Source organism: Electrophorus electricus, chromosome 15, assembly GCF_013358815.1.
Source record: "Electrophorus electricus isolate fEleEle1 chromosome 15, fEleEle1.pri, whole genome shotgun sequence".
Taxonomy (NCBI): Eukaryota; Metazoa; Chordata; class Actinopteri; order Gymnotiformes; family Gymnotidae; genus Electrophorus; species Electrophorus electricus.
This window is the reverse complement of record NC_049549.1, coordinates 9,354,397-9,382,290: the sequence shown is the minus strand read 5'-3', so window position 1 is coordinate 9,382,290 and position 27,894 is coordinate 9,354,397. Positions and strand designations below refer to the sequence as shown.

The window sequence follows — 27,894 nt, the reverse complement described above, 5'->3', positions numbered from 1 at the left end:
AAATAGCAACAACTGAACACGCCCCGACACCAAGCACTCAACAGCTAAAGGCCTGAACCATCAGAGGCCCTGCTGGCTCAACACTTCCAGCCAATCACAGGCCACGGAGAAAGCACAAAAACCCAATGGGGAGAAGGCTATAACTTTTTTTTTTTTTTTTTTTAAAGCGCACACAGTTCTCGCTCTTCAAAACCCTCCAGGACACACACACACACACACACACACTTAACCTTTAGTTCCTGGTGACAGTTTAGGAATAACACTATAGCTGAATACACACATTATGGGGTTCATTCATTCACACACACACACACACACACACACACGCACCCCCATTCCCTCACATGCACACTCTTGCTAGCACACAGACTCACTCTCCCACACACCCTAAAGTCACACATGCATGTGATGCAATTTTTTTTACTTTCAATTTGTACCCCTTAAAGATGAAGATCTCAAATCCATCATTCTAAAATCAAAAAGATGAAGGCCTGTCTGGGGCACATTGCATTTAAATGCATATTTTTATCCAAAACAACAAAATAATTTCACATATATTTGTCTCTTAATGGTATCATAGCAACACGGTCTGGAGCAAAGGGGCTCAATGGGAAAGATGAACGCTAGCGTGCATTGGATTCTGTAACACTGTGACTGGACCCAGTCTAAGATAGCAAGCCTCACTTTGGACTATCAGCATAAAATGTGGACCACATCATTTAAGTGTCAAGAGCCTTTTGACCGACATGTAAAATGACCAACCAAGAGACTATGGCTTCTGCATGACTGTCTGAGGGGTGGTCAACACAAACAGCATAACATATGAAAGACTGACCAATGGAACGAAGAGTTGGAAGCCTGGAAGACGAGGGTTTTACAGAAGGTTGGCCAGTCGGCCATATCTGGCATGTCATGTAGAACCCAACATTATTACAATGTCCCAATAATTTAATAATATCCAGAAAAGTAATACAATTGTACGCTTGGTCAAAAATTGTAATAAAACCTAATTGTATTACATTACTGGGCATTTATTACATTTTTAGGTTAATCATTTGTTGTTGGACAGCATCGTTTTCATTTTGTGTGTTAACACTAATTTGAGGCAAGTTAGTTTTATTTGTACCCATGGGTCAGAATCCATTGTGACGCATATTTTGAGAACAAACAGACAATACTCCTAGTAAATAAAAATGAAAACATATGGTTCCAGACCTCTGCACAATATCATTATTACAAGTTCATCTGAGCAACTAGAAAACAACAGTCTCCAGTCTCCAAAACAACATTTTGGAGTCGAAATACCAACAATCAGAACAATACAGTCAAAACAAGGATCAGTAATGGGAAAGCAGAAACAAGGTCAAACATACCAAGAACACAAGAGAGATGTGATTACACCCACGCGGCTTTAAGTCAAGGTGTGATCACAGGTAAATCAGCTATACGTGTGAGGAATCCAAGGGCTTTTAAGTGTGGTCTTGCTGAGTGGCGCTTCAGGAGAAAAGGAACAGCTGAGGGTCATAATTAGGGGACAAATCCAAATCCACAGGGGTGTGATTAGACAAACAAACAAACGCATGCACAGAACATTTAGAAAACGATGCCGACGGGCAGAACGGGGCGGCATGCAGCCCCGACGATGGGATTGAGTGAACATCTGAATATACCCAAGTAAATATCTATGTATTCTTGATACGTCTCATGACTCATCCCAATTTGCACGAACCCTAACCTGGCCCTAATCCTAACCACAACCTCAATCCCAAACCTAACCCCAACCCAAAAATCCAGTGGCGGTTCTAGACCGTTTGTTCTCCAATTAAAGTATATTAAACAATGCATTGCATACATTAAATCAAATGTTCTACATCATTCCATATTCGATATTCATCAAGGCCTATTGACTTTTTTTTGTCATCAGAAAAAGATGCAATTTTTACCATAATGGAATATTCACATCAAATTTGATGTTAAATTCATTTAGCTTATTAATATTCATGATTGCATGAATGATTTTAGATTCATATATATATTCCTTCATTTATAACATTTTTTATTCATTCAGTTCTCCATCTTTCATAAATATATGGATTTCACCATGTTTTAACATCAACTAAACAAAACAGAACTGAAAGAAAACTATAAACCTGCATGAGTTTCAATAAGCAATAGAAGCTAGCTGCCAACTGTGGGGTGAACAGACTAGGACACACTTAGATAAACAAGAAACAACTTAACAGTGTTATAAATGTACTCACTGCTATGCTATGGTCCTCCAAGTATTCTCTATAACTTCTACAATTTTATAGTCAGTGTTTCGCTTTTATAGCCTCTCTGTTTCAAATGGTACTGAATGTAGATAGCAAGATGGTGGCCCTAGAGATTGTGGGCTAAAAAGATTAAATGTAATTGAGAAACTTTCCAGGTAGTCTGTGTGAATCTACAGTTTGGGACAAGATCAAATCAGCCCACCTTTATTTTTCTTATGACCTTTAGGTGGTGCTATTGTTCTTAGGTGCAAAGAAGCCCAAAAGAACCTGCTTCAAGGCATTTCTTAACAGTATACATGATGGTACGGATAGCAAAAAATGATGGATTATTCAGATGTTTTTATTAGTTGGAAGACCGGGAGTGCCTAACCCCATCAACCCATTTATATCAGGTGCACCTACCAAAATCTAAATCCTAACGTTTATTTAATCTAAAGAAAACACTACTAAAACTAAAGTGTCACCAATATAACAAATTCCCAAAGATATGGTATTACAAATAAAATCAACCTGAAAATGTAATACATTCCTAATAATGTAATAAGGTATTATATTATTTGTAAAACGTTATTACAATAATGGTTAAAACAGTAAACCCAATGTAATAATTTGCCTAAAAATAATTACATATTTAACTAGTACAAACATTTATTACATTTCTAGGACTATTATATTATTACAAATTCCAAGAATACTGGGTTCTTCTCACCTTAGGAAAAAAATAAAAAAATACCGAATATCATTCAAGGTCGGGACACCCCCCACACTTCTGTGCATCATTTAACCCTGGGTCCAACAGGGAAGGTAGAGTGATGAGCAAAAGATTCTTTCATAGTGGCCTCACAGAACCCCAGTGTGACTCATTTGTAAGCAGTGCATGCACACTTCTGTGATTGGCACTGCAGAAAGCCAATAAGAGTTGTGCTATAAGATTCTCCAACTGCTGAGCATGCATTCCTCAGATGGTTGGTGAGAGGGGTCCTTCCTGGCTGTTACTACAGAGAGCCTGGTCAGTATGTGATGAAGACAGCAGAAACTTCCACTTCACTGGCTCTTCATTTTGCAAGAGGAAAACGGCGCTGCTCACTTTTTGTTGAAATCGAGCACTGCGTTGCCTTCTCTCCAGAAGATACTGGTGCCAGTAAATCGCAGTTCTGAGACAGTCAGCATTATACTGAGGCCAAGCACACCATGTCTGGTTGATTGTATGGGATCATCCCTTTCAAATTTCATGCCATGTCATAAAGAAACTGGGCAAGTGTTTCACTGATTGGCTTTGGGTTAGCAACGAGAGGGGCAACCAATCGGAGTCCGCGTCATGGCACAGCCCATTTCCCAGACTGATCCCCAACAGCAACTTCTGATGCACAGTTTCCAAACAATGCAACCACTGAACGCAAGAGCCACCAACAGGTGTAGTTCGATTTATTATTTGCATTTATATTTTACCTTCTTTGCACCAAGTCAGACATGAATGCGGCTTTTCTTCGATTTGTGTCCAGCTGTTACGGACTTTAATATAGTTTATAAGTATAGGTTTGACTCCCATTATAAAGATTAGCATTCAGGAAAATCCTCTACTATACAATGCCTGGTAGTGCTTTTACTACAGGGTGCATTTGCAACAATAGTTCAATGGAAGGTCACTCAAACACGACCGTGGGAAGGAGACGTCCGAGCTTCTGTAAACCTCACTTTGAGCAGACCGTCATGACCTTTGGCTTACCTGAAGTTCGGGGCTGAAGCCCACTCTAGAGCCAGGCAGGCCAGGTCCACAGCAGCATAGACCAGCAGGAAGAAGATGGTCACTATACTGGCTATGGTGTTCAGCTTCCCAGAGAACAACACCAGCTGTGGGGGGCAGGGGGGGGGGGGGTTGAGGGCAGAACACAGGAGAGAGGAGAGATTAGTACTGACTGAGTAATTAATTAAATAGCCGAGTTGCTTGACAGCATGGGTTTCAGAGCTCAAAGTGACCTACAGGACTACACTTGGGTATGCGCCCACACACCTCCCAACCCCCCCCCCCCCCCCACCACCTCTCTGTATCCCATTTTATTTATGAATTTAACTCTCTCCCTCAGACATACGTCTGTACATTGTTAGAAATCACATTTATAACAAACCAACCAACCAAAGCAGTCACCTATCCATCACCCCTTACATGCACCGAAGCAGTTAGCAGGGATACACTAGAGCTCCACATGTTCTTAAAACAGGTACCTCCTAGGAATGGGAGAACCAGTTACTACCTGAAATTACACTTAAACATTTAAATGCTACATGTAAAAATTGGGTTCAATGTTTTGAGCTGAAAAACTCTTCCAGAATTTTCTCCAGGTACACAGCTTTGTTAGTGAGAATCTTGCCACCCATATAGTTTTCTGGTTCCACACCTCTCCTGTCTTGTTTCAGGTATTTATTACCAGTAGACGCACATTTAATCACATGCTGCATGTCCCCAACTCCCCCACACACACCTGATCCTTGATCCAGCTCATCAGCCGGGCTCTCACAAGCATAACCCGGATGAGCTGGGCCAAGGGTGTTAAGGGCAGGAAAGCTGTAAACCACTTTAGACTGCATTTTCATGCATGCAGCCAGCTGTGCTTAAGACCGAGAGCTGAAGACTGAATGAAAAGCAGTAATGAAAACGAACAAAAACATGCTCATTTCTGCCAATTAGCGTGACCAGGATGAATAAAGTAAATAATAAGGAATAGAAACTGGGTGTGTAAATTTGATGGCTATTTTGTCATCGTTGTTACTAGTAAATGCAACCCTCAAAGGAAATGAAGGAGAGTACAAATCCTGGTGTTACACTCAGTCACTTTTGGGTACAGGAAAACTGGCCCACACCTTAACATCTCTTTAGACCAGATCTTGAGCAAATGGGGTGTTTGGGAAGAGTTGTCATGGCAACGCTTAGCACATACCAAAGTCATTGATGGCAGTGCTCATGCTAAACAGTCAATAACACGTATACACACACACGGGAGTCAACAACATGTATATACACACACATTTTCATAAATTGAGCCCGATGAACCCTGGCATTGTCATCTCGGAATATGCCTGTGCCATCAGGGAAGATAAAAAAAAAAAAAAAGAAATCCATTGATGGAATAACCTGGTCATACAGTATATTCAGGTAGTCAGCTGGCCTCATTCTTTGTGCACATAACATTGCTGACTTGACCAACTGCAGCAACCCCAGATCATAGCACTGTCTCCAAAGACTTGTACAGTAGGCACTAGGCATGATGGGCACATCAGGGTAAGAAGAGAGGCGGCTGAAGTGTTGCACCCATCACTCTGGAACAGGGTAAATCTGGACTCAGACCACAGGACCTTCTTCCATTGCTCCAGAGCCCAATCTTTTTGCTCCCTAGCAAATTGAAGCCGTTTTTAACGGTTAGCCTGACTGACAAGTGGTTTTCTTAAGGCTACACAGCTGTTTAGTCCCAATCCCTTGGGTTCCCTTCGCATTGTGCATGTGAAAATGCTCTTACTTTCAATATTAAACATATTCTTCCCCCAGAGTTCTACTTTTGTTTTTCTACAGTTTGATTTCACCACACATTTAAGTGATCCCTGATCACGATCATTCAAGATTTTTTTAAAGGACCACATTCCTTCCCTGAAGATGTTTCCCCACTGTCCTTCCACTTTTTAATAACACGTTGGACGGTTCTTAACCCGATTTTAGTAGTTTCAGTAATCTCCTTGGACGTTTTCTCTGCTTGATGCATGCCAGTAATTTGACCCTTCTCAAACAGATCAACATCTTTTCCATGACCACAGGATGTGTCTTTCGACATGGTTGTTTAACAAATGAGAAGCTACTCACTGCATCAGTTAGGGTTAAATAACTTGCCAGTTGAAAATCACCCATGCAGTAATTATCCAATGGGAGGCCCTTACCCATTTGCTTATTTATTTATTTCAGGTGGTGACCTTTTTTTGGGCCAGGCTCTGTTGCGCGCGTGTGTGTGTGTGTGTGTGTGTGTGTATATATATAAAAAAGTGTGAGATAGAATTTCATGTTTTCTAGCAGTAGAGGACATTCTTGCTCTCTCTCACACACAAACTAAAGAAGTGCTGAATCATCTCCCATTTATCATTTCAGGCTAAAAGCTCTCTCCCAAGGCATTATGGGTATTTAAATCTTTTTGCATTGGTGTGTGCACACGCGCGCACACGCCGAAACATTTTCCCCCATTTTCCTATAATCAACTGTCGCATAGCTTTGAAGGGTGCAGGCACAGAGACAGTGCAGGGCCCTGGAGCCTGTCTCATGAGGAGTAGGGTGAGGTGGCAGGGTGCTGGAATGCAAGGGCCAGTGGGGGCCTGATGGATACCTGGCTGGTCTGAACATTCAGACGGTGAATGTAAAAACAAAAGCAGCGAAACGGTAAGGCCTGTGAAGCTGACAAAGCTTTAGCAGAAAGTCCAGTGGACTGGAAGCACTGCAAGTTGGTGTGCTCTGACTGGCCGGACTGCGTTAGAAACCATGTGGAAAAACTTCAGGCTTGTCACAATCATGCCATTTTAGTTCAGGACTGTCAGAAATATTTGCAATTGATAACTTAATAGATATTGAATATCTGAAGATATAAAATAATGTTTCTGTGCCTGCCTTTTAAGCTTTGTAAACAAACAGCAGACATAAAAATTATACAAAGCATAGTGCATTGTGGAATGTCATTATGTAAATAAGGCTACAGAGCCCTAGGACAATGTCACTGGGACACTGGGGGGGGGTGTAGGAGGAGGAGAAGTTCCATTTAGTTTACTACTTACCCCGAGTTGGTGTCTAGGTTTATTTTCAATAGTTCATTTCTTAAGCACATATCCAATGGTAAAAGGTGGATCAAGACAGTTAATGTAGGAACACACTTCATTTATACCAAATAGATACAGAAAGCTCCATCGGACTATAAACGCCCACAATAGCACTAAAAAGAGATATCACACCTTGAGCTTTGAGGCAGTTTTCCCCTTTTTGCTGACAGTGTGACACAGTCAATGCGTTAGACGCATATAAAACGATCTGGAGGTACTACATGACATGCAGTTTGGTCAAACGTGTTACACAATGACAAAGCAGTGTATAAGCAAATTGGAATAAAGCATTTATTTCTTCTTATCTACCATCGCGTGTTCCTGAAACACTGCTGAGTTTCTGCTAGAAGAGATTGGTTGGTCCATGCATATCTACTGGCACCTTTGCGATCATCATCTTGCTTCCGAAGGTCAATGGTCGTTTTGGATCAGCCGAATTGCTTCATGGGAAATGTTGCCACATTCCATAATAGTATCAACATCATAGCGATGATATACTATGCCAGATGATCGCAGTAAGATCAAAGAATTGTGATCAGATCATTACATAATGCTTCTTAAAAACTTTAAATGAAACTTTAGTTTGGCCTTTAAGACTTAGTTTGGTGGCTAAACTATGCTACAAACATCTCTAATACAACTTGGTAACAAAAATATAACAACTAACTGAGGTCAAGTGAAGTGGAAGCAAGTCATAAAAGAGTTAAAAACAGCAAAAGTATGAATGATGCATTCATTCACATACCAGTCCTAAAGCCAGTGCAATAACTGAACAAGTGCTCCCCAAGGACAGATGGTCATCTTTGAGCTCCTTGTTAAAATATAAGAGCTATTTTTATATGCCTCAATTCAGCCTTGTCTGGGTGTGCGCGCATGCATGCGCGCAGATCCTGCTAATGGAGGTTATCTTGAGTTTAACAGTGCAGACGAGACCGTGTGACAGACCTGTGATTTTGTGTTAATGCCCTGGCAGGTGTAGGTTGGTGTGTGTGTGTGCGCGCGTGCGTAGGTAGGTGTTCCAGGTCATGCCGCTGTGTCATACCTGGCTAATGGGCATTCCTCCCTTGCAATAATAGAACTATTTGGGGCCAGAAAATAAATTTTTAAAGTAACACTTCTAAAACAGAGAGCAGGCAGGTGGACGGCTGGATAGAAGAAGGGAGGGACAGAGAGGCAGGACAGAAAGTGAAAGAATGAGAGAATTGAGGAAGAACAAGAGGAGGTTGAGTCATATTTGGCAAAATGCCCAGGGATGCAAATAGTCGGAGCAAGATGGATAACGGAGCACAAAAACACAGAAAGAGAGAGAGAACGCTTGGAATAAAAAGGGCAGGGCGTAAAAGGGCTCAAAGGAAATGAACATCCTCGAGTAAGGAGTTGATATGCTAATGAAGGGATAATATGTGCTAATAGATTATTTAGATTAAAGAAGCATTTGAGAGTTTTCAAATTTGAATAAGGACAAGAGAAGATTCAAATGAGCCTTCTGTTAGAGAGGGGCTGGGTCATACCTTTTTAGGATTTGAATCTCAAATGCTAATGAGGTGAAGCCAACGCAGCGTAGGTTCAAACGCACCTTTATGCTGGGCTGTGTGTTGAACTAAAACGGTACCTCAATCGTGTTTCCTCAGTCCATCCTAATATCTACATGCTCATCTAATTGACCTCTATTCTGGCCCTTCTGCCTCCGTTTGTTCCTTTCCCGCTCAGGTTCAAATTAGAATTTCACCGTTGTCAACATATAAACCATTAATTGAAAGCAAGCAAAGCGCAGCGTGGGTGTGGGGGATGGGGGGTTGCCATGGGAATGAAGAGCGTCACTCCCCTGGTGCTTTCCCGTCATGCGCCTTTACTCCGTTCTTCCATCGCACACCCTGGTTCAACTCTGCTTTTACCTCACCGCAGACCATTTCATTTCTGCCCCGTGTCTCCCTTACCTGCACGAGGAACCAGGAGATGAGCACAGAGACCCAGGGATTCCCACCGCTTGAAGTCTTCTTAGCAGGAGACAAGACTGTACCTTTGGGGTGGGGGGGGGGAGAGAGACAGAGAAAGAGACAGAAAGAAAAATAAATACAGAAAGGACAGACTGACTAGTTTAATACCATCTTAACAGAGACAGTCCATCTTTTTCAGAACTACAGAGAATCTGCAAGGATGGCCACATAAGACCAGTGAGAGCTGGAGACCCACACACCACCGTCCCCCACCCCCACACATCTCCCCTCACCAGACACCCCACCCACTAACCCACACCACACATCCCCAAATACACCCAATCACACCAACGACTCCCCTCCACTAGCAACACTGCCCCAAAAAAACCACACTTTCATTCCTCCACTTTGTGAGTGTGTAGAGTATGAGAGAGCATGAGAAAGATGAAAAATATGAGAATTACATCACTTAGTTACTTAAATATTTATCCTCATTCACCCATGCATGCACGCAGATACACACGCACGCGTGCGTGCGCGCGCACACCCCCCCTGCAGAGAGGGAGACAGAGGGAGGGCTCTACGTTTGTGTTAGACCAAAATCACTGATTCAACTGCGGTTTCATTATTTCAGCCAGTAATTATGCTGTACAATTGACTATAATGAAGTGTGAAATACACAGGGAGAGCAGGTGCATTTCCCTGCTAAGCTGTGGTGGGCAGAGGGAGGGCCACCAACCCCCACATGGCCTGGTGGCCTTCTGACAACACAATTCTTCTCCTCGTGAGCACACTGGGACCCCATAGCTAATTCCACCAAAACTCCCCTGCTTAACTACATCCAGCATACTTTTGGCCACAGCAAATACGCATACACGCACCGAGCGCACCCTCACACACCCCCATGCAGATGCACAAAAACCTTCGGCACGTCTGGCGATGCGCAGGCTCCGGAGGGGTGTGGCTCACCGAACAGGTCGTCCTTGGCGAGGGCGTAGAGGATGCGTGAGGCTCCGATCAGAGTGCTCATGGCTGCAGATAACGTGGAGGAGTAGATGCCAATAGGAACGAATGGATGCCACACGTTGATGTCCCTCAGGAAACTGTAGTCTCTCTGTAAAAGGACCCTGGAAGGAGGGAAGGTTTGCAGTTATTAATATTACCAGCGCTGCTTATCTTTCCTGAATAGGTTTAGCCAGCCATCTGATTTGTGAACCGAATTCGATATAGCTTGGCAGTACTTCGGCTGACCCAGCCATGCTAATAGAGCTCCTTTAAATTCTGTTAAGGGAGATGGAGTGAGCGGAAAAAGAGAAACATGAGATAAAGATGTTTCTTTGTGCGGGGCCCCTCCTATAGGACTGCACTGCAGCGTGGCAGGCAGAACCATTCCACAGACACCATGATGAGGCCTTCCTGGGCCCTCAGACTCCAAGCAAGCAGCCAATGATCAACCCATCTGTGGGCTGCTGGGCAGGGCCGGGACAGCGGAACCATCGAGGCGCAGACCCTCTCCTGTGTGGGTGGAGGTCTTACGAGCAGCCCTATCCACCGTGAATGAAATGAAGGATTTCTGGACTTTGGCTCAGTAAAGGGGAGCATGTGTAATGCATCAGACAGAGAGAGAGAGAGAGAGAGAGAGAGAGAGAGAGAGAGCTTTCCTGTACCAGTAAGAATGAAGCAATCAAATCTGCATTTCGTCTCCATTTCACTTTCTCTCATCATCACTCCCAGCACGTTCTCTTTCAGGTCGAACAGTTTTAGTACTCATCATCACAGGCCTATTAATTACTGTTCAGACCAACCAACGATCTGAACACAATTATTTCAGTCAGCCACACACCCCCACACAGCTTTAATGCAAAAGATGTGGGAATCAGGTGAATATCACCTCACAAAATGGAAAATGCCAACGGGCTTTCTTGCAGTACCAAGCGTGTGCGCGCGCACGTGTGGTCAATATCTGTTATTAGAAATTACTTTCATATGGAGGTGCAGAATTCATCTTACACTGACGGCTGCAAACACAGTAATTAGAAAGTGCGCGTTTATGAGTGAGAGAATGAGCGTGTTGGGTTTTGACTAACCTCTTGTATTTCTCTTGGTATTGATTTAGAAGGAGCTTCTGGTATAAAGGAATAGTTATAAGCGAGTGTGCGTTTCCGCGCGTGAGGAAAAAACCCCAGGAAAAGGGGAAGTGAGCTGTACAGTGTGAAAAAGCTTAAATGTAATACCTGACATGACAACAATGAGACGTCCCTCCCTCCAGCCCTACCCCCAACTTCTGGTATATACTCTTCTGCAGGGATACGGGTCTTTCGCCACCGATTCGGTACGTAGAGAACGCTAGGCCTGTGTGCGTCAGGGGCTGGGCTACCAGTGAATGAGTGAGTCAGTGCAACCTGTGCCCCCATCTGTCTGGATCATCAGACTATTAAGGTGGAGTACCATCACAGGAGGAAATAAAAATGACAAGAATGAAACAAGATCAGCGAGAGATAAAGAGGGAGGGAGAGGAGGCTTAATGCCAGACAGGAAGACTGGGACAGTACAGGAGCGAGCGAGCGAGCGAGCGAGAGAGAGATTTAGGGTGGGGGGGGGGAATGATTTTTGAGTTAAGTGCTCCCTGGAGAACTCTAGCGCTGGATCATTAAATGGGATCAATAGTTAACAAACCCAGGAGATCTCTCCACTGCACTCTCTCCCATCATGCCTGCTCTCTCCCCATCCTATGCCTCTCTGCGTTACCCTTCTTTTATTATCCCTCTCCTCCTCCTCTTGGTGCTCCGATTCCCTTTCTTTCTGTAACTCTGCAATTCATTTATTTCTCTTGGTCCCAAACAGTAGTGCGTGTGTCCCGGGGAGGCTGAAGGTGTGTGCGGGGTGTGTACATGTGTGGAAGCGCCGTTTCTCCTCAATTCCCTCATCTCCCCTTGTTTAGTTTGTTCGGAATCGCTCTTCTTTATCCTTCGCCATCTCTCTTCCTTTGCCTTCCCAGTCTCCCCCTCAGCCCTGTGCTCATTCACGCATCAGCAACACACACAGAGAGAGCGAGAGAGAGAGGGAGAGCACGAGCGAACAAGGGGAGAAAGGGGGGGGGGGCAGAAAGGAGGAGAGGAGCCAGATTCTAGTTTTCTGCAGCAGTGTGATAGCGGGATGAGTAGAGAGGCAGAGGGAGGCGGAGGGAGCGAGGGATTGAGGAAAGATGCGTGGAGGACTGGAATCTGACAGCAGAGCAACAGAGAAGGTAAAAGAGGAAAAATTGCTGGACTTGTTGCTGCGCTTGGAACCAGAGAGAGAGTGAGAGAGAGAGAACACAAATCAGAGCAACTTGTGGAGCAGAGAGCTGTGTGTTAGAGATAGCTGAACAAAGGAGGGGTGGCAGATTTTAATTATTACAATTAAGCACTGGCTCCGTAATGAACATATAAACCTCTACAACACACACAAACACGATTAACATAAGGATTAACTGAAAGGCTTCAGACTCATGGTGTGTGAGCGCGCGCACGCACGCACCACTAAAGGGGCTCAGTTGTGCAATCAGTCACAAATGTACTATAAGAAAGTAACACATCCATCATCTCTAAACTCTAGTATTCCTCATTATCCATATCAGGTGTTACCTGGTAACACAATCACATTTGGACCAGTAACGACTAGCTTTGAAAAAGCTATTTGACTTGTAAGAAGACTAAGAGAGGAGTGAAGTGTGTACTATAGACCATTCCTACACTATGAAGTTTTGGCTTTGTTAAAATATGTTAATATAAAAACAGCTGTAAACAATGTTGTTAAGAGGTCCCAACATAAGGTTTGAGGTTGTGGTGCTCCACTGGAGTGTGGGCAAGTCCAGGGATTCCAGGGGTCTGTGGGAACTGCTCCTCCAGCTTAGGGATCACTGCCCCAAGTGCCCCAGTCACCACTGGGACAACCTTAGTGTAGTGTTAACCTTGCACCTTCTTGCTATTCCTTCTCGCATTTCTCCTGGTATTTCTCCTACACATCATACTCCTTTCTTTGGATGTTTCCATCATTGGGACCACCATATCTATTAACACTGCAGTTTTCTGCATCTTACACCTATAAACAAGCAACAAATTGAAATGATAAGTGTTTACTTACTCTCACACACACACACAGAGACACACAGACACAGAGAGAGGAAAAAAAAAGACGCTGCTTCAGACTACAAGAGAATTCAGACTGGCCACATGTGTTTTGACAAGCCTGGTCAAAAATTCCTGGTCAAAATCAGGAAGTGAGTTTTCATCATCTTCCATATGCATCGTTTCCTCATATCTGTGGCAGGCGGCTGAGGCAGAATATTGAAACTGAGACAACGTCGAAAACATATTGTATTCTGAATCGCCCTCAGGCTCCCATTAAGCTCCTATAGCTCCAATTGTGCGTTTGTCTATGTGCGCATTTGTGGGGGGGTCTAAAAAACAGTAAGCGTGTGTAAGATGTGAGAGAGCAGTCAGATTCTGACAGGCAGTAAGAAACACTGCCATCTATTGGTAGCTTTGTGTGCTCCCAGCAAATTTCCCCAACGGCTTTTACCATAAAACAATCAAAATTAAGAAAATCTTTACAATTTTTTTTCTGCTCCATTGAGGAAAGACCATTAGATCTTAATCACCACCCTCATTTATGTTGCTTTAGTTACCAAGACGACTGGCAGAGGGCCTCCGTTGCGTTCGTCAACTGACATGTTGAGACCCCGCTGATGAGACGCTGATTGATGGCTTTAATAAAAACTCGCAATTCTTCATTTCTAATATTTCATCCGGACTAATTGAACCGCACTAATCAAGCAGAAACCCTTTAGTCGCTCCCATTGGCTCGCTCATTCACCCCCCCCAACCAACCCCTTTCCTTCCTGTTAGTATAGCCTGTCCTTTTCTTTTCCAAAAGTCTGTGACATTGTGATTCAATGATGGGCAGGGGTCTTTTAAGGCTACAGATGTGTCCTCCAAACCCACAGCATTGGGGGAGTAAGGGGTTGGGGTGAACGGTCGGTGACACACTCAGAGAGCCCCTCCCGAAACTGCAGCAGGTGTTTGGCTTCACTTCGTAAGATGGAGTTTGTAGCGGTAGTCTGCAAATCAGCAGGGCAGGACTCTGCAGGAATTCTACAGAAGATGATGAGATTTCCTTCTGTCAGCAGTTCGACAGACTCCACCCTGAACATCCGTCATTGCACTCCACAGCTGTGCCAGCTCCACCCATGCTGATCTCCAGCTTCAGGTGTGCGGAGGTTACAACCAAACCACTTCTTTTACTCATAAATCTGCAACAACCAGCTATGCAACCATAACCACACACATTATCCTGTCCTTTTTCGACTCTACTGTTCTCTGACCGAGGACAAATGAGAGGAACAAAACTTGACCGACTGCTTTGGAGAAAGCAGCAGACGAGCCCACAGAATAAAGCAAAGCCTGCTCCCATTTCGGGGTAATAAAAGAGGAAGTTTAATACTGTGCAAGACACCAAGCTGCACTGAACTTGTGACTGAGTGGCAAAACAGTGGATGCACAGTTGCAATGTGTGTAGTCTGTGCAAATCCATGCTGAATTTTAACCATGCACACGTACACCTACCTCAATTGTGCACAAGTGAGTGTAACGGCAGAATACACAGACCCAGATACGCTCACGAGCACGTGATACACAGACATGCAGATTACCACCTGCAAGCAAGACATCACAAAAGTCAAACACCCACATGCATACACAAATGACCACATGCAATTACGCCGCTGCACTGAAGTTAGAGATCGGTAATTGTGTGCATGTGTACGTCACTGGCTTCATGACATTCATACCTATTAAAATTGTTGAAGGAAAAAAAAAAAAAGCCTGAACAGGTCAAGGGATGTGTAATATTGCATGCTCAGATTACTGGCTGGTCTGAACTCTTCTGTATCAGAAGAGTACAGCGAGCCAGCAAACCCTCAAGTGCAGCTCTGAGTCCCAGACTGCACATTCTTGCCAGCCTCCGCCACTGCTATTAGCACGCCAAGCGATACTACCACCATCTCCTGCAAGCACTCAGTGGCTTGTAAATACAGTAATCCAGCCATGATCTCACTACTGAGTGCAGCGAAGCAAATGCTGAGATCACTTTTCCCACGCAGAGCGAGGGTGTGAAAGCTGCTAGTGGTGGTGGACGCGGAGGTGTCGGCCCGGCCCACGACTGGAAAGCCGTGTGCTGGGCAGAACAAGTCACGCCATCATCCCCGGCTCTCGTGGGTGCGCGTGCGCCAGTGTCCAGGTCAGGAAGACACGGTCTTGCTACGGAACGATCCAGGCGCGTCTCCTGCCCAGGGATACTCCACCATGAAGTATAGGGCTGAAGCGGTTAAATGCCGATACGTTTACGGGGTTACGCTGCTCTCCTGAACAACCAGTTCAAAGACTGTACAACTGGAAATAGTTCCAAGTTTATGAACGTCAAAAAGAACTCGTTTCAGCTTCAGAGCGCCACGTATAGCAGAATCGGGCAGCAGTTGGGATGCCATGCCTACATAAGAACCCATACAAACAAGCAAGCATTCACACGCGCACACACACAGCCTCTTTTCTGACAAGGTCATATGAGAAGCAAGTGATTTTTTTTTTTTTTTTTTTTTACATAGGGGATAAAACTCTCTCTCTCACTCACACACACAGTATGACTGTAATTGAGCTCTTTAAGTGATTCATCATTACTGCTTCCTTTACGAGCAATGGCACCCTCACTGGACAGCTCAAACCTGACACGCACGCCTGCAAAAGCAAACACACACACTTATCCAAAAAACACTGCCACCACAGTTCCAAAAAACATTCTGAAACCCTTTCCATGCCCACACAGAGGATGACAACACGATTTTGAGACGCTTCCTTCCTCATTCACCCCGCCTGCCTCTCTCACTCCCCCTTCGTCTTGCTGTCTGCCTCTCTCTCTATACTATTGACAAACCAGTAAAGCAAGTGCCTCAGGAGTACTGAGGTGACATAAAAGCTTTGTAAAGCGAGAAACAAAGGTCAATAAAGACATCTGTTCTGCCCCTCGCACTCCCAATGCATCTCCATCTCTCACATCCACATTCATCAGCCGGCAAATTCAGGTTCAAATGTATAACAATTGTACTTTCGGCAGCTGGTCTTCTGTGGGTGGACACTTCCCACCCCTGTTATAGACTTTACAGCTCTGTGTGCGCGCGCGTGCATGTGTATGCATGCTGTTTTATTTCTGTATTCAAAACCCAAGTCGATTAAATATCAATATATTCATATGCTTAATTTGGGAAGATGCAACAAATCCTACAGTAAAGAGTCCGTGTGTGGGCATAAAGCACAGCACATTAGGAACTGTACAATAATAGTGGATGGTTTTTGTTGGTCATCTTGGTTGTCCAACACAATGCATTTGAAATGACTGTGACCATAACGTTACAGTGCAGAATGTGAGGTGCGATACATGACATTTAAATTGGGTCAACAATATAGGAAAATCTAATGCAAAAATCGTCTGTGCGCGCACTCACCTGTCACAGGTACAGGCCACCAGTAAACTGAGCAGGTTATACACGATGAAGGTGAAGATGACGGCAGTGATGGTTCCACGAGGGATGGAGTAGCTGGGGTTTTTCAGGTCACCTAAAACACACATAGTTATACGACATTCCACCTCAGAACAGCAGTGTTTACAGACAAACGCACACATGCTTACCAGACATGTTGGAGCCAGCCATGATTCCTGTACAGCCATTAAACATCACAGCAAACACTGTAGCGAACGTCATCATCGTTCCTGTGGTGTAATCCACTGTGTAATCAGCTACAGACACAAAATTGTTATATAAAAATTATATTTTTTTACAGAGGAACGCGTGTATGCATGATCACAGGATCCCACCTTCTGACATTTCCAGTACTGTTACCCATGTTGAGATCAGGTCTAATTAAAGAATCACTCATTTATTTCAATGTTCAGTGTTGCAATAATGGACAGTAACCATTATATTTAAACTCAGGAATACCAGAGTTCTGATTGTGCTTCATTATGAATCACTATTCACATGATCCCAAGAACATTTTGGTGAAAAGGTCAATTTTCGACCAGGCCATCATTGAGCGTGTGTTTTAACACAGCATATCATACTCGCAACATGGAATAATACAGCAGCAATATAGAACTATTGTCTGCATCAACGAGTTCTAAGTATAGTGATCTTTAAATCAACCATTTGCAAATAAACTATACAGTCATATAAATACCAAATAAACACCAAGCAAGCCCAGTGGGTGAGGGGCATAGTGGTTACATGGTTTCTTGCCTCTGTGCACATGAGTTTTTATAAGCATTGGGCTCCAAACAGCCTTTTGAACCACCACAAAAGCAGCTGGCAAATAATGACTACGTTCTCGTGAACCTTGTTTTGAAGATATCATAGTTCCGGCTGTTTTCCCTTGCAATTTAGATAATAATTAGCATATAGATGTGAATATGAAAGGTGTGAGGCTGCCCAGGGACCGAGATGAATGAACATAAAAACAAAAACAGCTGGAAAAAATCTCGCTGGGCTGGAAGCAGGTGGTCTGTGCGTGCAAATAAAGGCTTTAACAATGGCGTGAAAGCGAAAAACGTGAGCAACAGCACAGCAGGTCATTTTGTTTCTTCATACCACGTGACCCAGACCGAACCGCACTAAACCTGCCAGGTAACAGAAGCCTAGCCGAGATACTGCCAACCTGGAGTCAGCATAAAGAACCAGACAAACGAGAAGGGAGGGGGACTCATCATCATACATATACAGATGCATAATCACACACACACACACACAAAAAATACTCCGGCAAGAACAGAGAGAAACCACATGCTGGAGACACATGCACACATACCTCAACCCCTCCCACACACACCCACCCACCCTGGAGGTTTCCGAGTAGAGTGTCCAATTTAAAGCCGGTGAAGTTGGCGGCAGCTTGTGCAAAGCTGCTGTTGGCGAAGGGTCTGGGCAGATCCACGGTGTGCGGCCTCACGGCGAAGAAGCTGATGAAGATGGTGGCCAGCACCAGCATGACCACCAGGAAGATGAGGAAGGTGGCTCTGGAGTAGATGTGCGCCCCCACCAGGCACACCAGCAGACACACCAACAGGATGACCGTGGCATACAGCAGGGACCACCAGTAGCCCACGGGCATCACGGCGTACTTGGAGCTCGGCAAAGAACCATCTGTGGGAGGGGATGGAGAGAGAGAACGAACATGAGAAAAAAAGAAAACAATTACAGATAGATTTTCCTAACCTTAGTGCACTAGACTTGATGTGACAATCAATATGACTAACAGATTGCTTTTATTGCTTTATTAACCAGACTAGTAAACAGTGAAACCACACACAGTCTCTACCTACCTTCAGGGACACCGAAGATTGCGAGCACGGCCTCTACCAGGCCAAGCACATAGAGGGCACTGCCGCACACATTGGCCAAGAAACACATGATGCCAATGCTGCCTCCAAACTCGGGGCCTAGAGCTCGGCTGATCATATCTACACAGGGGCTGGCTTAAGGAAAACAGCTCACACAGAGCAGTTAAACATGTGGCACAGCATACATTCCCCCCCACCCACTTTGTCAAATTATTTGATTCAATATTCATTAAAAATCAGGAGCTCAATTTTTTTTTATATATCCGATAGGATGCCCAGTTCTTTATACACGATTAAGACGTTAGTGATGCACAGGTGCACAATGAGAATTATGGACTTTTTCTGTGATGTGCTTCTCTCTTGTTGGGTTAGACTTCATGTCACATATTTATAGGCCTACAGCTTTTTTTTTTTTTTTTTTTTAAAATCATCATCATTCATATTATGAAATGTAAATTGGAATAACTGAAGGATTATTAAGGCTTTCTGTGTCCATCACAGACCGATGGAAAGATGTATTGTCTTAAGTCAAGATAAGCTGATACAAATGGGATGAAGAATATGCAAGCAATGCATAACTCCACTGAACAATTAGCTAAGGGCACAATATCAATCCCTATGATAAGTGTAATGATAAGTAATGAAAGTACAATGTGTGTGTGCGCGCGCACACACACACACATGAGAGAGAAGGATACAGTAGGCTCCTCCAGCGTCAAGAGCTCCATTGGTAGAGATGGCGCATAAGGAGAGGACAGTCATGCTGATGATGAAATAGGCCACAATAAACATTGCAATGGCCTGGTACAGGCCACACTGACCCACCACAAACCCTACACACACACACACACACACACACACACACACACACACACAAATATTACTTTGCCATTTTTTTTTTGCCAGATTTCACACTAAACATTTCGAACTTCAACTCTGCGGGTGGGGGCGTCCTTTGACAATAAATGGCAAGATTTAGTGCAATGCCTTCCATTGTTAAACATCCAGCATGCCATAGAAGAACAAAAAGATACAGCTGAATACGTTTTATATGCTTTGAAATGGACGCAAACAGCAGTATTGGCGGATGTGCTGAAGATGAGAGCAACCACTTGCAACAAGAGAAAACAGAATCCAATGTAATGTGGCAAAAAATAAATAAAAAAAAAAAAAAAAAAAAAAAAAAAAAAACACTCACATGCACACACCCCACACAACAGGCACATTCAGCATAGACAAGACGACTCCACACTTCCACGCCTTAACTCAAGGACCAAGACAATCTGAGTGCCTCATCAACATCAGCAGTCATTATATACATTTTTGGAAAATGTTGTCCATTCAGCAGCATTATGATGCGTTAAACATTACAACCAACAAAGTTTCCTCAGCATCTAAAAATGGATGAGGGGGAGGCAAAAGAATCTCTCTTCCAGGTCTTGAATATGCTTGAGACTTCCCGTTACACTAAATACAACCACTATCAAGTGTTTTATTTAGCTAGCTTTCTAGTCACTCAAACATATCCATATGCTACCTTTATACATTAGAGGCGTCTTGTATAAGAAAATCTAGAACATTGGTGAGAAATTCTTACATATGCTTCTTGGGGAACTAATTTTTCCACCAACTTAAAGCACACTTAAGAATACAGTTGTACATTTATGGCATTTAGCTGACGCCTTTATCCAAAGCAACTTAATTATGACTGACTGAGTACAACTTGAGCAATTGAGGGTTAAGGGTCTTGCTCAGGGGCCCCAACAGTGGCAACTTGGCAGTCGTGGGGCTTGAACCAGCAACCATCCGCTTACAAGTCAAGTACCTTAACCACTGACTCACAGAATCAGCCATGACGTACATATATATGTGTGTGTGTGTATATTCGTGTTTAAAAGGTGTTCCTCAGGATTGGGATTTCACACGAGCCACAGACGAAGACTGGAATGACTCCGGAATTAAAGTTATAGCATCTGCCTGCGCTCCAACATGCTGCTCCTCCAGCTGTTTTCCGACACCCCCACCCCTCACCCGCCGTGACCTACACAGATCAGAAGGTTCGTGTTAATCTGAGGCAATTGGGTAACCCCAGTTTAAATACCATACCTGTTCACATTACTATGTGAATGAATGTATTTAAATTAACAAATTGATTAGTTCCTGTAAACAGAAAAAAAAAAAACCATTTGCATAGCACCCAACTAACTAAACGGAATATAAAACAATTCAAATTATTTATCAAACAACCAAATCATTATTTAAGAATAATAATAAAATAAATAACTCAATCTCTGAGGGACTGTTGGAGTCTGCCTTCGTGGGTTTGGAAACTTTTTGAATTTGTGAAATCAGGGGCAGTCTGCTGCGATGAGGCACTGACCACAGTCGCTTCAGTCTGCTGACCGGGTCCGCCTTTCCCTGGAATATTTTACCACAGCACTGTGTTCCCTCCTGAATGGTACAGTGGAAATCTGTAGGGCAGTCTTTCCAAAAAGATAAAACAAACAAAACACACACCAACCCACTTCACACATTCTTGAATTTCTTAGGCAGATAAACCTGCTCAGACAGAGGTCTCATTCACAGTGTTTCCCTATTTGTGGCAAATCCCCAGAATCAATAACCGAATAATTAAATGTAAAATATCCATATCTATAGACAAAAATACCTGCATGAGTCAATTATGAATTAGTACTCTTAATCAAATCACATTCGATCAGAAATTGGTTTCTGGCCTGGTTTTTGTTCCACATCATTTAATTCCACTTCTGAGAAGTCTTTCCAAATTATTTTCTAATTCAGCTGGTTCACATTCCCACATAACACTCCCATAAAAACCGCACTGATTCCTGACATGTCTTCACACGAATATGGAGAAAATTGAGATCGCTCAGCAGAGCAGTTCCATACAGGTTAAGGCCTGAATGATAAAAAGTGCTTGCATTTAAATGGCACTGAAGTCTGTATCTGTGGCTTATCATTATGATAATGATATGAACTATGGCTGCACAACAGACAAAATATGATAGAAATATATTTCTACATATTGTGACCATGACATGCCATGTAATACAATAAAATACACAGGTGAAGACAATGTGACATGATTTAAACACTACCTTGCATTACTCATTGGATCATACGAACACCTTACTTTGAAACAGGCATAGAACAAACATCTGAAACACCTGAGGATCATCATCAGGGAGCTTAACTATTTGTTCAAGGGTTCATTTGCATATTGCAACCATCTGCAATAATCAGTACTGCAAACACCACTACTGCGATAATCATAAACGGTATATTGTGTGGCCCTAGTGCATACTGCAACATGCCTTCTGATCATTTAACTGCATGAGCACTAGCTGCGACATAAGGAAGCCTTTTTTCACATGTCAGCCTGCAATGTAATATTGTCATTGTATTCTAATTGCAGGAAATACCCATAATGGTGGTAAAACATCGAGCTCACAGAACAAAGTGTGTTTAGCAAACACCAGGTGGCAATCAGGTGATTTTTCATCTGTTGGGGTGTCAGCTCCGGAGTTGGCAAACCCTGACGTTAAGGGAACTGAGCTCTTCAACAATCCTTCAGAGGTCAAACCAGCGATATTCCAGGCCTATGACCTGTTACACTAAACTATAATCAAGACAGCTTATATCAGAAGCCAATCTCACAGGCTTTAGCCATATTCAGACAGGACTAGTTTTACATGGGAAGGTGGGGTAACAAATATTACCAACATTCCTCAGTGTTTTGGTCAATCCGAATTCGCCATATCAGACATTATTACTGACTGCACTTCTGCATCAGTAAAGATTACGTGCTTTTACTTTCTATAAAATGACTCCAAAAATAACCCCAGGCAGGAATGGGTGTAACCTTGCTTTTAAAATTTCGGGGGACAATAGGGACCGGTGTTGCATTCAGTTCAGCTGCCCTGCAAATTCGTTTTCCTTTAAGGTTCTTTGACACGCATGTTCAATTAAAATAAATAAATAAAAAGATAAGAGCTGGAATTAAGGTTCATAGCGTTTTAATGGCAACGATCGTCAAGCCTACCAGCGTGGAACAATACAGAAGATATGAGCACTATGAATTAAAATGTATTTGTAGTTATTTAGTTGAAAAAGTTTGTATTTCATGAAATCTGTTGGGCCACGCTTATTAGCTATGTAACCTTTGACAAAATCACTATTGATTTTGATTGTCAGCATTAGGCTAAACATTTCATTTTACTGACAATCATTATTAAATTATTTTAAAATATTTTCAGAATACACCTTCAATGTAAGAACAAAGCCAGCCATTTCAGAAAGTGGTGAGGACATGTCTCAATCTTAAATGATGTCCATGACCACCGTGATTTTAACGCGGTAAGAATATTCATATCGGCAAATATTCCGACAGAGCCTGCGAAAAAGAAGCATTTACTGTTATATACTTTAACATTTACTTGCAAAGGCCTTCTCAAAAATTTAGACCAAATTCTGTCTCCTCGTTCATAATGGCACAAGACAAAGTGTAACCAAGTCATGCAGCAATATTGTTCTGCAGTTTGGGCCAAAAACCCACAAACAATATGCAGATTTATTTTATTTATTTGTATGACAGCAATGTGTAAATCAAGTAACCACTCTAAATTACAGACACAAGATTTCTTATCCCATGTAAAGTGTCCATAAGCATTACAAAAGTTCTTGTGGTAAAATTACTTGAATGACTAATCTGGTCCAAATAGTAGACTTGGCCTACTTTTCTCTTCTTCTCACGTTATTCAGTCATTCACTGAGCAAAAAACACGGCAAGGGGGACTTTGCTTCACCAGAGCATCTCGGATGATTAATAATCAAATAGTTGGTATTAACAGGATAGGTGCTGCAGTCACAGGTAAGGTCAGAATTGTTGGTTGTAAATTGTACAGTGATAGACTAAATGCAATAGAGGAACCGCTACACGGAAGCAGAAATGGTTTACAGAAATACCCAAATTAGAATTAAAGGTTAAATTTATTATTAAAAATCACATTTAATTGGATGCAAACAGTTAAACTCTTTTCCAAGCAATTCCCAGTGAACAGCATGATCTGGTGATCCCTCGTGAGCTCGAAGCACAATCAGGCTTTATGACCTTTCCGGTAGTTGTGTAATCCCCTAAAACTGCCCTTTTGTTTACTCTTAATTAAAGAAATCCATCCCCAAATTTTCTTTCAATGATTCCATTTCTGAATGTTCATCAATCAATCTCTGTATCTTACAATAAAATTCATACAAGAGTTTTCATAGGGCTTCGAAGGTCACTGCATTTGGCGCGTCTAGGTAGATATTGTATCCGGGCCAGGGAAACCGCTGCATTTATCAGTGATAATTTGTCCATATGGCTTGTAAAAGGTTGGCCAAGAGCTGCTGCCCCAAGACTGGCAAAGCACTTCCTGCACACCTTGGAACTGTTCTCGTGCCAGTTGAGGTTCACAGAGCAACGGCAGTTCAGGGGCAGCAACTGTTGTGGTAACGGGCAGGTAACGTGTGTCGTGTTATGAAGACAAACAGTAGGTTTGTGACTACAAAGCAAGTGACTAGTGTGTGTAATTATACACACACACACATATACACATATACACATACATACATATATATATACACACACACACACCTTACCTATTCGTAAGAAGACCACGACGCTGAACATAGACAGTAAGGTGGGGATAATCACGCCGAAGAAGGTGGTGAGTTTCTTAGGCTGGCTGTAGGCCGCCTTCCTCCGCACTGTGGTGGAGGTTTGCTCCACGGAGTTCTCGACTGGACACGAGTGCTGTTCGCCGGAGTCATTGACGCTCCCGGACAGCCGGTAGTGCAAGAGAGGAGTCCGCTCACTCATTCTGGTGTTAACACGTTAGTTTGATAACCAGGAACACACCATCCACTATTCAGCGGACTACTCTAAGCGGTCCTTAGCCGAGTTCAGCGTCAGGCTAATTTAAATAGCCACTGAAAAAGAAACCCACCGAAACAGAACCAAGCAGCCTAGGCTACTCCCACAGTCACCGCGCTCAGTTCTGCTCGTCGGCGTCGCGAATATTAGTCGAATTCCATTGTCTTACGGTTTTCCCATTGAAACGAAACCAAAGGTACAACAAAAACAAGGAAGGAAGAAGGCAACTCCGTTTCAACAGATAGTGATGCTAAAACAAGAAACTTCACTTTGTCTGCTCTATGGACACGTAAAAGTTAGCTGGGTTTTCTTCTGGTTCGAGGCCACGGTCATGTGACAACTAAACGAGCCTCGCGCCCAAGGTCACGTGATGCAGCACGCACAGTCATTCAGTGGCTTTTGTTGGTGGCGGTAGAAGTGCGAGCTGTCAGTGGACTATTTATTAATGACTGACAAAATACAACCGTTCACTTTATTGAAACCACCGTCGTCATTCTTGGATGATGAAAGTAGAGATTAAAAACGAATACACACTGAATTTCTAGGAATTGTTCTAACCGACTGACGCGCTACAAATCTTGAACACAGCACCAAATCTTTCAATATCGTTGCATTTTATTAATTATAATTACTACAGTATTTGCATAAATGTGCAACAAACTATATTTGTCGATTTAAATGTTCACATAACGTTATATAAAAGAACATGAGCAAGACCCAAATGATCATCTTAACTATTATAACAAAGCTGGTAAACTGATCTCAGATCAATGAAAGATACTCTTATTATCGTTTCCCGATCCTTGGTCCTGAAGTACCACGTTGTTGCGGTCTCCCATGTTTCCTTATCACTCAGCTCATTAACTAATTAACAAAACTAGTCTAATGAGTTAAAGTGTACTATATTATCTTATGAGGTGAATATCGATACCGTAGTCCAGCGGGGTCACCAATTTACTTCCAACCCCAATCAGACACACCCAAATCCATCCAATAATAGCCTCAGAGGCCTTAATTGTCTAGGGCAGGTGCGGCTGATGGCAGGTGATCTGGGTCGAAGTTGTAACCTGTAGGAAAATAGATCTCCAAGGTTGGTGGCCACTGGATTAGACACTGGACTAAGTTGTCATTCCCTACTGGTTGACACTCCTCTTCTGCCCATTTAGCGTTACGCATCTTTTAACTTGATCAAGCTCTTCAGCTAATGACAAAGCCCTTTATGTGGCTAATGGCTATAGCACATTAGAGCAGGGTGTTTGCATAAATGTGAGCAACATTGATTTACACATGGGTTCTCTGGCCCTGCTTCTGAAGAGCTACCATCCTTAAAGCTTAGATCCAAATTCTCTACAGAGGAAAAAACTTCAGAAGTAGAGCTAGGCACCACTGAACTACATGCTTTATACATGCTATATGTTCAAATCACTAATGGGAGCAAGTCCACAGGGCTTTCTGTGTGGTAATCTTGTAAACATTAGGGAAGCTATATCAAAACTCTCCCTAAATGAAAGACACCTGTTAACATTGCATAGAAAAACAAAGGACTTTTCCAATTGTCATGACAACTAGGGTTACACATTTAGAAAATAAAACTATCACGAGTAAAAAAAGAGAGAGAGAGTCATCAAGTCACCATGCACATTTTCCATTCTCTTTCCTGTTTGTTTACTTTCTTCTGAGGTACTCTTCCATTTTGTTCCAAAGCTTCACCTCCCCCAAATTAGCTGTGGGTATACCACTGTTTTACTAGCATGTTATTCAAAATGAGCAATTCAACAAAAGCCTTTATATAGTAAAAAAGTTATCAGAATTAGAAAACAGTAGCAACTGGAGCAGACAAGAAGTTTACAAATTCTATTTTTGATGGTTATAGTTTTCAGAATTAGTAGGAACCTTAGAGGGCATTGCTCTGACTGACTATATAAAGCAAAAGCACTCATCCATGACTTAATAGAAACCCCTACCGTCACTCACAACTTTATTGTGTACACCTGTCTACACCTGCATGCAATATATGATGCGTTATGTATTAACTTATATATTTACAGACTGTATCCAATCAATGCCCATCTGACATTCAAAAATATCCAACTAACAGTGGTCCTTTGGTCAGAAGCGGACCACTTATACAGAGCTAGAGCACAGCTAACAGAAAGTTTACTGGTATCTACAAGATGTTTCTAATAATCAAATGTTTCTTATAGTGCATATTTAGTGTATATGAGAAATATATAAGTATTAAACATTATCAATGTCCATATATTTTAATATACTCGCATGTGGTTTTCAACTGAAAAAGGCTCGTCATACCTGCTTTTAGGTTTTCGTGTTCACACCTCATTCAAAATTATACATGCTCACATGCACACCGAGCAGATGCCATAATTTCAGAGTTCAGTATCCTGTATTCAGCCAAGACTGGATCATTGACCCTGGTGCAAACAAGGTTTAATCTTTAATCTTGCCACTTTAATATTGTGTGCAGTTGTCTGAGAACTCCACCAGGAGGAGATCTAGAGTCCCTCTCAGTAGCAGGTTGTAGAGCTTCAGTGTCTGCCCTAAGCTCTTCGTTTGCTGTTTTTTACAGCTGGTGGCCTGTGGCCCCAGTGTGCCCTGCAAAGAACAAACAGGAGATAAAGTTAACAAACATGAGGTGTAAACACTTAGTGGTACATGTATGAAGAACCCACAGCATCTCCCACACACATTGCCTTCTATAAACTTCCAGGGAAAATACATTCTGAGCCACAAAGTCCTCTGATAAACACCAATAGCTTTATGATTTAGAACAGTGTTATTTTCTGATTTCTGCTACTATTTGCTCATCTGCTGTTTACCAATCCAATACCTATATCTTCCTATTCATGTCACCCAATACTGATGCTGATCTGATATAGTTTCATTATCAAAATGATAGCAATGCAAGTCATCACATGTGTGCATGTACATGGATATTTGCATTTGAACAATATTATTATTAAACTAGCTGTTATTATGTAACCTGCTCTAACTAAATTAGCTGTTTTCATGTGACCTGTGGTCGTGCTATTTTCTGGCTGGATTGTGACGGTATCAGATCAGTTTCCTTAAAATCAGATTGGAGCCAGATCTAGTTGTATATTGCATATTTCACACTAATTGTTAAACATTGTTTTTATTGCACCTTGAGACTATTTTAAAAGGTTTTGTACAATGGCAACTACACCCACACCCACACACACACACACACCCACACACACGTGCACACAAGCCCACCTGTGAGCAAGTGCTGGTTTTGGGGAGGTCTAGATTTCTGAGTATGTGCTGGTGGTTTTGCACGTTATGCTCCAGGTCTTTCAGTATGCGGCTTTGGCAACAGGGGTGCCCATGACCTTGGAATGATCTGAGACCCTGCAGTAGAACACCCAGAGAACCACACACCGAAGACAGCTTCTGCTGGAGCTACCACAGGTGGTGGGGGTGGGGGTTAGGGTGGGGAGGG

General features: G+C 42.8%; 1 protein-coding gene across 1 annotated transcript in view; it reads right to left on the bottom strand.

The window, feature by feature from the left end:
- Positions 1-24,730, bottom strand: part of zgc:153039 (uncharacterized protein LOC767698 homolog) — a 34,208-nt gene extending 9,478 nt beyond the window's left edge. The window contains exons 1-9 of the mRNA XM_027014897.2: positions 24,140-24,730; positions 19,180-19,314; positions 18,464-18,601; positions 17,979-18,284; positions 16,778-16,885; positions 16,593-16,704; positions 10,025-10,182; positions 9,056-9,138; positions 4,000-4,124 (exon numbers count right to left, since the gene is read on the bottom strand). Of these exons, the coding sequence (XP_026870698.2) occupies positions 4,000-4,124; positions 9,056-9,138; positions 10,025-10,182; positions 16,593-16,704; positions 16,778-16,885; positions 17,979-18,284; positions 18,464-18,601; positions 19,180-19,314; positions 24,140-24,359 (1,385 nt within the window). The 5' untranslated portion in view covers positions 24,360-24,730. The remainder of the gene's footprint in view (positions 1-3,999; positions 4,125-9,055; positions 9,139-10,024; positions 10,183-16,592; positions 16,705-16,777; positions 16,886-17,978; positions 18,285-18,463; positions 18,602-19,179; positions 19,315-24,139) is intronic.
- Between the last annotated feature and the right edge of the window lie 3,164 nt (positions 24,731-27,894).